The sequence below is a fragment of the Haplochromis burtoni genome, unplaced genomic scaffold (assembly GCF_018398535.1).
Source record: "Haplochromis burtoni strain Fernald_Lab_line unplaced genomic scaffold, NCSU_Asbu1 Contig_60, whole genome shotgun sequence".
NCBI lineage: Eukaryota > Metazoa > Chordata > Actinopteri > Cichliformes > Cichlidae > Haplochromis > Haplochromis burtoni.
This window is the reverse complement of record NW_024582421.1, coordinates 1,547,829-1,559,464: the sequence shown is the minus strand read 5'-3', so window position 1 is coordinate 1,559,464 and position 11,636 is coordinate 1,547,829. Positions and strand designations below refer to the sequence as shown.

Genomic DNA, 11,636 nt, shown 5'->3' with positions numbered 1-11,636 from the left:
CACACACACACACACACACACACACACACACACACACACACACAGACACACACACATTTCTCTCCTCATTTTCATACCTAGACAGAAAGAAAGTAAGGTGGCGGGCGATAAAGATGAACAGAAACAAAGAAAAAGTGGGAAAATTTTTTTGTGGTGTATACTTGCATCAATATGCAGTGTATGTGTGTGTGAAGAGAAGACACCCTGTGTCTAGCTGAACTCGAGTTCACCTCAGTCTGCACCTAGCCTGCAGAGTTATTGCAAGAACCTCTTTGAAGCTGCTGCCAAATCGCTCCATATTTGTTACCGTGGTAACTTTACTTTTAGTATCATGAATTTCTGCAGTACTGCATCATGTTAATATTTAACATTTCCTCTTATTGTTTTAGTGCCGTGTTTTAACTACAAGAACTACTTCAGTGAAGTAATTTGATTTCAGTGAAAGGAATTGACACTAAAGTTTTGAATCCCATACAAAATACAGCAAATCTAATGCAAAAAGTGCATTCTTTCAGAATGCATAATAGCAGGGCCGTGACAATAGCACACCCAAAAATATTACGGCCTTTATTGTGTTTTTCAGTCTTCACTCCTCCATGTTTTCTGCTGTCACTAATACCTTGCTCTCTTTGCAGACCTGCTGTCCACCAACAGGTCATCCATCTTCAGCGGTCACCATGGCCACCTCTCTGTTACCGCTGTCTTCCTGGATGAATACCGTGACCGTTTATTCCTGGGCGGGAAAGACGTCCTGTACTCTCTCACGCTGGGACCTGTTAGCAGTGAATCGAAAGAGGTAAAAATGATGTGTTTTATATATTTTTTCTGAGTATGCAGAGCTCTGCTTCGATGATTGATGCACAGTAAAAGTTTTTTTACTGCACATTCTACATTTGTCATTTTATTTTGATTTAGGTTGTGGACACTGTGCTTCAAGTGGTTTCACCCTGTAGAAAGATGATTTATGACTTGAAGAGACAGATGGAGGATTTAACATTTTATCAGAATTCCTTCTTTGTAGAACATCTGTTTAAGTGTTCTGTTACAAATCAGCTACAAATATGGCAACAGACATTTCATTTAATATTACTGGTATTGCATCAAACTGAAAAGTCTTCCTCCCATCACCCTCAACTCAGTGAGCCTGATTCCACTGGAGTTTTCTTCCTGTTAAAAGGGAGTTCTTTCTTCCCACTGTTGCTAAAGTACTTATAGGGAGTCACATGATTATTGGGGTTTTCGCTGTTTTCTTTACTTTTACATTACCTTTTGCACTTCTTGTGTTATAAACAGGTATCCTCTAAACTACACTTCATTTCTACCCTTCCCAGTTAAGGAACACCTGTAATAATGCAGCTACCCATAAATCAAACATCGTATTTCTGTCTGCTTTGCTTTTAATTTCAGCACCGGTTTGTCATTAAGGTTTGTTAAACACTGTAACAGCAAAGAGAATTGAAAGGTAAATTATAAACCAGGAACCTCACTGCAGATTTATCACAGACTGAGAGTCTGACCAAAACAAAAAGAAGAGATGTTCTATTGCCTTTATCATAATTAAAATTAAAAATTTATCTTTTTTATATTAAAAGAAAGTATCTAATTCACAGTCTAGATTAAGTTGAGAACAATCACTGATCAGTTTAAGTCAAAAAGACTGAATATGTTAAAAATTATTGAAAAAAATAAATGCATTTCATACTAGAGTATAATCTAGGTTTTATTAGTATTTATGCTCTGGAACAGTAAATCCATATGGGGTTTTGCTGTGATTTGTGAACTTACAGAGTTATTATACCTCTCAGCTGCGTCCTATAAGGTTTCAGACAGTTTTTATTAGAAGAATTTGTCATCAGGGAAATGACTGAGTTTAGGTTCAAACAGGATATAATTTCATCGAACTGTGTTACTTTGGAGCAAGAATGTACTGCAAATTTGCATCAATATTTAAATTTCCACTAGGATGTCCAGTTTACTCTGTGTTCCATTAAACTCGTTTCTAGTACATAGTGAACAAAACCAACCCTTTCAAACCAAAGTCCCAGGTGTGCTACAGCACTTAGCTAAGAACAGCGGTGCGTGTACATGGGTCAGAGAGACTGATGACATGAAGTGAATGGGTGAATGGGGAATTTAAGTACGCAGGAAGCCAGATGTCGCTCACCGTATCTACCTCTTAATTTTCCATCCCTCTCTCGCATTCTCTCACAGCTCTCTGTCTTGGCTCGTGATCACACACGGTGTTTGCCGACAAAGTGCGCTGTGAGCGGTGTGAGGTTTAACAACCATGTTTCTAAAGGAGCCGGCCATTGTGAGTTCAGTAAAAGAAATTTTTACAAGATTAAGGACATCTGCCAAATCATCCATAAACCAGCACTCGAAGAAAGAAATTTTGTTTAACTTCAACTTTAGTTTGTCCTCACATGAAGGAGCATCGCTAAGAGAAAGTATGCCTAACTCCAGAAGCACAGCATGTCCCACAGCTTATCCCTTTTTACAACATGATTTTACATCATGCTGTAAAATCACATCCTTCTTAGTTTAGCTAGTCAGTTTAATATGCACCCCTTTCTCATTTAACCTGCCAAATGTTTCCCTCAGCATGCACGAGTGTGCAAAGATCTTCCCAAATATGGTGAAAAAATCCAAAAGTTACAATTAAAAGTTTGGTCTGAATAATGATCTTACAAATGTTACTAAAATGTGAGAAGAACTCAGTCAACTGCTCCAACAACGAGATTCAAAGAGAGCTATTAGCTGAAACTTGCCGTCTTTCAGCACAGTGTACAGTATTTTCTTAAATCTAAAGTATCCTGGACAAGTGGAGGACCAAAGAAGAAGTTGCAGGCCCAAAAAAGATCTGCAGCAGATGGACGGTATGAAAGTCACGCCCTTAACAAAAAGGGAAAAAAATACCTCCAAGGACCTGAAACAGAATATGGGAGCTATGTCTGGCCCATCTGGTGGTCCATCTACTGTTTACTTAAGCCTCATCAGACATGGTCTCAGTGGAAGGGTGGCTGTCAAGAAGTCATTCTTAAGGAAGGGAAACTGGGAGAAAAGGCTGAGGTATGCCAAACTACACAACAGGCAGAGTGAAAATCAGTGCCAGCAGGTCTTATAGAGCGATGAATCCAAATTTGAACGTTTTCGTTCAAGTCATCCTCAGTCGGAGGTCAGGAAAGAGGTACAACAGTAAGTGTCTATAACCATCTGTAAAACACTGTGAAGGCTCTGGCATGGTTTGGGGCTCCATTTCAGTGATTTTGGAGATCTTATCAAAATTGATGGAAATATGAAAACAGAAAAGTGGCATCAGAGTTTGATCCACCATGCAAAACCATTGGGAAACACATTGCCAATGCAGTAAAAGCATACCTGGATAGAAAAACACACAGTGGAACACTACCAGTTAAGGGCCTCCCCAGAGCCCGGACCTCAACAGTGTTGAAGCAGTGTGGGATCATCTTGACAAAGAACAGAACAAAAAGCAGAAACATCCAAAGAAGAGCTTTGAAACTATTCATGAAGACTACCAAAAGAAATTACAAGGAAGACTTTTTCATAGTACTGCATATTGTAGCTTTTCAACTTAATCTTTGCCCATAAAAGTCTACAGTATATATTTGTTATATAATCCCAGTTTGATGCCCTCTATAAATCTGATCAGCAGTGCAGTAATGCGGGGTGATTTAATTCTAAACTCAAGGCTTTAGCTGAATAAAAATCAGATGGCATTAACTCGGTCCATGTTGCATGTGTCAGCCCAGAACTGGCTCCACTACAGTCTGAATCACATCAGGAAAGTGGAAAAATTTCCGTAATGATAATTACCAAGGGAAAACTAAAACAAATAATGATTTAGTACATCTAAATGTTTCACGTGATCGAATAAATATTCCACTTGCTCCATGCGAAAAGATAAACACGTTTGATTGGTATTTGATATCCCGTCTTTGAAAAATGTATATGAAATCTTCACTCTTGCTTTTCTGGCTTGAAAATGTGGCTGGCTGTCAAAAACATTGTTTTTCAGCAAGTTTAGACAACTGGTTTACTTTGCAGAGTTTTTGGTTACACACTACAGTGTATATTGTGTGTTTCCTTGGAGATTGTGGAGATGGCATCTAACCCAGCTTATTTAGCGTAAGAGTGATCTCTTTGGCCCGAAAAGAGCACAGCGTAAAACGTGATGTGTTGATAAAAGTGGTGGTTGTGTTGACATTTAAATCAGTATTTAAATCTTCTTAGAGAGAAGATTTAAATACTGAGCAGGTTTTAAAGGACTCGTAATGTTTTCTTTTAGTATTTAAATCAAGTTTCCATTTACATCTTGCCTTGGCTCTGTGTTGCTATGCAGAGATGTCAGATTATTTTGTGCATAAATGCAAAAAAAAGCTACGTACAGCACATAAAAAGTGTTGTGTTTGATGAATAAAACAATAAAATGCATACATCTGGCATTTATGGTCTCAAAATTAAGGAGCACTTTAAGACCCTCTTGACTGTGTATATATTAAAAAATGTTGAAACAGACCATAATCAAGCCAAACTTTAGCCTGATCCACAGAATACATTGTTTCCAGTTGATTTCTACCATTGCAAGCCAGCTTGTGGAGTTGTAAATGACAAATGAATCAGCAATAGTGTCCATTTCATACTAAGATTTGTCTCCAATACATTTTTGATTAGGAAGCTGGAAAAGAATTGGATGAAGCGTGTCACCACTCACACGGCTGTGGTGAGAATTCATGTTTCTGCTCAACTAAACAGTTTCCATCTACGTTCAGCTGCAGTGTACACACTGGCTGGATTTGTTTAAACTAAATGAAGCACACTATTTCGGAACAGCTCCAGGAGGTAGTTGGGATGGACGGCTAGTTTACAAAGCACTAAACCTTCATCTAGGAGACCAAAAGGCTTTCTTTAAGGATCCCAGTGCTAAATAATGTGCATCAATTTAGTTTTTCATTATGATAAACATCCATCAACATAACGCTCTTTGATAACAGTGACTTTCGCAGTGGCACTCAGTGCATGTGCACATGCTGTTCATCCACACGCTGAACGCAATCAGACATGGTGAAGCAAGTTGGGACCATTTGTTTTCCCCTCTGGTTGCTATCATCCCGCTAAGGCAGTCTCCTGTTAGATCAGACAAAGACTTATTGTCTCAGAGAAACTCGTGGTAGTACACAAACACTATGACTTTACACACCCCACTGAAGCTCAGCTCAAACCGACTTGGGCTTTTCTCTTCAGTGGCAGTGTGAAAACTAGCCCCATTGTTTAAAGTCCAAATTTTACCTCATGCTTCTCTGAGATTCACCTCATTGGATTATCCAATTTGCAGACTGAGAGGAAGACTCTGGGAGTTTCCTAATCTATGCTGTGAGAACTTGTGTTTTATTATAGCTCCAGATGGTGTTGAAATGATACTCTTAAGGTGGCTGAACACTTTTCTCCCTGCTTATCTATAGCCAGAAATCTAATTTCCTGTCTTGGCACAGAAAAAGAAAGTCTTGAAATCTTTCAGACATCTGTGTAGTATGTTAGTGTAGCCTATGTACAGTACATGCAAGATTTGCTCTTCGGACCAAGCGAATGGAAAATTTCAACCAAAAGACTTACATTGTGGTCTAAAGATTGTTCAGTGCTGTGGAAGTAGAGGAGAGGGACAATGACACAAAGAGCATTACATCATTCATCAGAAGCATTTCTTTCCACAAGCCTTTGGCCTTGCATCGTCACTGAGAAGACATTGCTGTTGATCATTATAAATGCGTTTGTTTTACTGTGAGGGGCCTCAAAAGGACCTTCTTTCACTGTCATATCAAAAACTTGGGGAAAATTCAAACCAAATCATCTGCGTGGCTTGAAAGAAAAACTTTACATAGCTCAGTTTTTGATGTTTTTAATTTATTTCTTGTGATAGTTATGATTCAGTGTGTGGCTCTGGCTTCTGGTGTTGGAGTGGAAAGTACATTTTTGCCTTGTCACACACAGGGTTTCAGCTTTACAAGCCAAAAGTTAACGCCTAACATCTTTGGCTGCCCACTGGAAAGCCTTGTTTCATCATTTGTGGATGAGCTGTTCTCCTCAATTTGCTTCTAACTGCTACAAAAGTTGAATTTTTGAGGAAGATAATTTGCATTTAACGACTCAATGACTGATATTTCTGTTCTATCCCACCAAAGTCGCTCCAAGAAAAAATGACATTTGGCAGTATGGCTGAGTAAGGCGGTTCTTTGCATTACAGTATTTGATAGTTATGAGGTCATTAATCATCAAACTAATTTTTCTGTGTCCCCGTTTTCTCATAGATCTTCTGGCCTCCATTACCTGGCAACAGAGAAGACTGCATTCAGACAGGGAAGGACCCACAGGTAGCTTTTTAACATTGTTAATATCTGCTTGTTTTAACATGGCTATTTTAATTTTCATTGCAATATGGTGATTTAATGGCAAACTCATTTTTGTCAAAATGAGCGCTTCAAAAGGCACGACTACATCCAGTGTTTTTTCTGTCTCCTTTGTTTCCACTTTTGTTCTTCAAATGGACACTTGGGGGCGTCTCTGTTGCCTGGCTGGCTTTAAATGGGTGTTGTCAGTTTGGCTACGTCCATCAGCGTGGTTCAAACATACCCAAAGAGCTAGAGTTTAGAGCATTCATGGTCTTGACACTTTCATGCCCAGTCCTGCCTCACCTTCCCTTTAATTCCTCTCACATTTCCATTCTTCAGGGATTACCTGACCTGTGCACGTCTTCCAAGCTGCTGGTTATTCCCTATAAAGTTTTGATGTCCACCTTTAGAGTCTTATCCTTGTTTCCAAAAACTTGGACTCTGACTGTGCATTGCTGCCAAAAATCTCATCAGAACCTCTCCATAAATGTGCCTGAGTTGGCTCATGGTGCTCAGAAGCTCTTTATTCAATAAACTGCCTCCACTATGACAGAGGGATGGCTCTCTCCAGCTTCCCAAGTTTGACTTTAGGCTCCAAATGATTCTGAAGGCTCACGATCCAAATCCTGCATTCAGAGTTCAGTTGGGTTTACATTTTGTTTAGTTTAAAACAAGATTTTATTAGGTTTGAAAACTAGGATGCAAAATATTTACAATGCTTTTCATTAACAGCAGTCCTCAAATGGTGTGTTATGATGGGAGGAGCAGAGCGTTCCTCTAGGGCTACTAAGTGTGCAGTAAATGGGATAGCTTGACAGTTTGGTGCCATGTTGTGTTGTGCTGACACTGCAGTTTCCTGCCTTAAGGCAAGTCACATTTTGCCTTAAAAGAAAGTAAACTATTAAAAGTAAGCATTTTAATGAGTTAGGAACCAAACAAGTTTCTCTGTATTGAAGTCTACATCAGAGGGAAGTTGAGGGAAAAGATTTTTGTTGTTCATTAGAGCTCTTAATAAAGACTTCAGTGAAGGATGCCAGGGAAGTAGGAATATAGAGAGGTAGGAGGAGAAGGAGGAGGGAAAAACATAGTGATTTACTATCTGGGCGCTGACACAGAAGCCTAAAGCTGGAAGGACATTTCTCATCCACATATATGTGTTTAAACCTATAGTCAACTACCTACCTATAGTCAAGGAAATGTAGCACTCGGGTTTAACATTGGGTTTAAAAATGAAAACATATCAGTATGTTATTAATATTAGGAAAATGTCCATTATGAAATCTATTTATTTTGAAAATGATCCTAAACTAAAGCATTATTGCATAAATATAAACATGAAATATGTGACTGAATGTAACACATCTTTAATAAGAAGAGTGTATAAATTTTAACATAGAAAAATGGGATCTCCACAGTCCACAGACATGCAGTTCAAAGGGTTAGATTAGCTGGTGATTTTAGATTGTTCACATTGTGACTGTGAGTGTGAACAGTTGTCTGTCTCTCCGTGTTTCTGCTCAACTAAACATTTCATTTTTTTAGAGAGCGATTAACTCCTTTTTCAAATTGAAAGGAAGGAAGTCATAAGTTACGATGATAGAAGTCATAAACTGGTTTCCGAGCTGATCCTGGCAAAGTTTATTGGATTTAAAAATCTGACTGGCAGCAGGACACATAAGCTGCTAACAATCATCTTTAAATACAAAAGAAAAATGATGACAGAGGAAATTAACAATAATATATCAAACTGAATTTGATTGAAATAAAGAAAAGATTATTACAAGCAAGAAAGCTTATTATGCAAATGGCATCATGTCATAAGTTCTAAGCAACTTTAGATCAACTCAGTGCTTTTTTGGAAGGAAGGATGTAAGGAAGTAGGAAAGAAAGGACTGGAGGAAGGAAGGAGGCAGGTTTATTAGAGTGTGGTTGATTTAATGAGACATCGTTGCATTTGGTTCCAGTTGGAGAAGCAAATGGTACTGTTGGTTAACACACACACTCAGACACACACAAACACACGCCAAAATGAACACATAGTGTAAGAGTTATAAAAGCACAGCAATTTTTGTACCCTTTTGTGCTTATGGCAAGGAGTTTGACAGCCCCTCCATCTGGAAGTGGTTAGATATTATGTGTGTGTCTGTAAGTATGTGTAGTCTCTGTGTTTGAAGTGGCAGGTGTGTCATGGGTGTCTTATATCACCTTTATTAGGTGTTTCCTCTACAGGCCGCTCATACGGTGCTGGATGTGTGTGCGCTACTGTACTCTCTTTAGTGGAGAAGTGATGTCACGATCCATTATTACACAGGTCTGAAAACCAGCTGTGTGAAACTTTACCTTACTGGTACCAAAGGAGCCGTATTGATTGTGTGTTTCCCTACACGGGAAATAAATTGAGATATTTGACAGTTTTTGTTAAACTGCACGCCACCTTTATGCATTCCTTCACATATCTCCTTTACTGTGTGTTTCTGGGCTTTTTTTGGTGTCAAATGAGATGGATTACTGCAGTGTCCTATATAATCTACAAAGCAAAAGACATACACACTGAACACACACACACACACAGGCGCATGTGTTACAACTTATATGGTTATTGTCAGAAAGCGATAAAGGTTGAAAGGTGAAAGGTCTTTGGACTTTAGTGTGTGGCTGTTTGGTGATTTAGGGAGAAAGGTCCAATCACACTGAGGAAAATCAGGTTAAAAATACAGTTCATAATTTATAGAGAATGTATTTTAATCTTTGGAATAATCCTTGTTACACAAAGTAAAAAAAGCAATGAAATGCAGTTTTCCTTCTCAGCACATTGCAGTAGAATGAATATCTTCAGCATCCACATCCTGACATCATGACACTGAAACTCGGTGGAAATAAATAAATGTGTTTATGTTATCTCCTTAATGAAAGTCTGTCTCCACACTGTTCTACTGACACGTGCCTACCACCTAAAACATGTTTTTACTGATAGTGTTTCCTCCCAGAATCACAACCTCATGGCCTTCACCACCATTAATCACAGCTCACACAAATAAATACCAGGCAGAAGGGAAGGGAGGCGGACAGCAGCTTCTGCTAAACATGTAGTGTCTTGTTTTAAATTTTCCTCCACTTGCCGCTGGGTTAATGATCAAATCAATTCATCGCTGCCAGGAATTGTCACAGTGTTGTTCCTATGGTGCACAAACAAAGCTTTCCAGGGATTAAATCACTGAGATCAAGAACACAGGTGTTAGGATTGCAAAGTTGACATCTGAGCGTGCATATTTGAAGCATGAATTCTTTATGTAGGCTCCAAAAATCAATTGTGCACTCACTGCTCTGCTTTTTTTTCTTTAATGGCAGCCCTGATAGTGTCAGTATTCCAACATTTCTTGTAGAAAGACCTGATTATGTCAAGATCCCAAGCATAAAGAATTCTGGGTTTTAAAAAATAAATAAACGTTTGATAAATAATGCGCTCAGACTCCCAAGCTATGATAACATCAAAGCCTTTGGCCTCCAGATTGGAGCTTCTGCAAAAGCTCCTCTCGATTGCGTTTCACTGTTTGTGTTAATATAAATCTCAATAAGATGCAGCAAATGTCTGTAACTGTTCAGAATGACTTTTAAGTTCTCCAAGAAGCCACAAAGGTCTCCACACAGGAGTTTCGTGTCTTGACTGAGTGCTTTCATTGCTCAATCGAGAAAAGTCGTTTCTTTGAGGATCAAACAGCAACTGAGACCAAAGACTTGAACACACCATTCAGCTGTCCAGCTTTGAACTGCCTGCACAGTGTTTGTGTGTGTCTGTATTTATGTAGGAGGTCCTGTTCACTGTAGCGTTATACATGCGCATATTTGTGTGCATGTGTGTGCGCGCGTGTGCGTGTGTACAAATGTGTTGGTCCTCACTTCCTGTTAGTATTACAGAATAACAGATTTCTTTCTGTTGAACATTGGCTGTTTATACTGGAAACTGCTCTCCATGTCCAAACCTGCCTCTCCCTACCCGGGTCAGTCATCCTCAAACATATTTGGCTGCTGGAGCTTTCTCTGTGGTTTGCTCCATGTTAGCTGTAGCTTTGTGTTCCAAGGACACGGGTAATTAATGGACCAGTGACCGCAAAATTAAATTTCTCCAATCAGCATCTCACTGGTGCCTCAAACTTCCAAGCAGTCCTCCTCAAATGTGATCCCCTCTTCCAAAATGAGGTATTATTGGCAAAAAAAATAACCCTGGACGACCACACAGTGCAGAACTGACCTTCCAGGATTAAACATAATAGCAAAGTACATGCCACAATAAGCCCAGGAGATACATTTCTGATTGCAATTCTATCTTTTAGTTAGTTTAAACATAGTTGGTCTCCATTCACCTTTCTTTGTTTCTTCAACTTCTGTCTTTTTACTTCAAATTGACTGAAAAATATGTTAAATATAGCAAAATATGTTAAATATAGTATATTGTGCACACTACAAGTAGGAAGGTAGATGTCAAATAAAACTAAGAAAAGGTTTCTCTTTCCAGTAGCACCCTGCAAATGTTTCACTGTCACTTTGAAATCTTGTACTATTAATGAAAGTAAACTGCTTTACTCCTGTATGGTCCAAATTAATAACCTTATTCAGTGGGAAAAGAGGTTTAGTCCTGCAAATTGCAAAGCTCTGCCAGAGATTTGGCAAGGATCTTATTTGCTTATGTTAATGATACTTTTGTCTCAGAGCAAAAGATTAAAAGGTCACTGTCTAAAATGCTGTACATTCTTCTTTCCAAATACCAGGTTACACAAATGTGGTTTCTGTGGGTAATTTCAGATCTTTAAGTGTGGAAGCACTGTTGCTGAGAACACATTTTGGAGGGCGGCAACCTTCTCTTGTTAATTAAAGGTTAATACGAGCACATTACATGCTTTTGTTTTCACCATCTTGCCCTAACCATGACTTTTTATGTGGTAAATTTCAGCCCTGGCCGTTGTTACGACTACTCCCCGAGATCTCCCAGTGAGACAAAACCAGATTTAGTAATCAAACATCTTCATTTTCTGTTAAACACCACTCCCTTTATTGCCACTTAATCCCAGTAAGCCCACACAGAACTGTGAAACGTCCCAGAGTGGGAGAGACATATTTCCTCTTTTCAACATTTCAATTCGCTCTTTTCTCAGGGCCACACAGATCTTCAGATGACTGCCCGAGTACAAGCACAGAAACGCAGGAGGGGAAGGTTTCTACTCATTTCCAATAGGC

The 11,636-nt window shown here is 39.0% G+C and overlaps 1 protein-coding gene across 2 annotated transcripts in view; it reads left to right on the top strand.

Moving 5' to 3' along the window:
- sema3bl (sema domain, immunoglobulin domain (Ig), short basic domain, secreted, (semaphorin) 3bl) overlaps positions 1 to 11,636 on the top strand; it is a 53,694-nt gene that overhangs the window by 16,677 nt on the left and 25,381 nt on the right. For both annotated transcript variants that reach the window (XM_005937842.2, XM_005937841.2), the window contains exons 2-3: positions 636 to 796; positions 6,324 to 6,386. In XM_005937842.2, the coding sequence (XP_005937904.1) occupies positions 636 to 796; positions 6,324 to 6,386 (224 nt within the window). The remainder of the gene's footprint in view (positions 1 to 635; positions 797 to 6,323; positions 6,387 to 11,636) is intronic.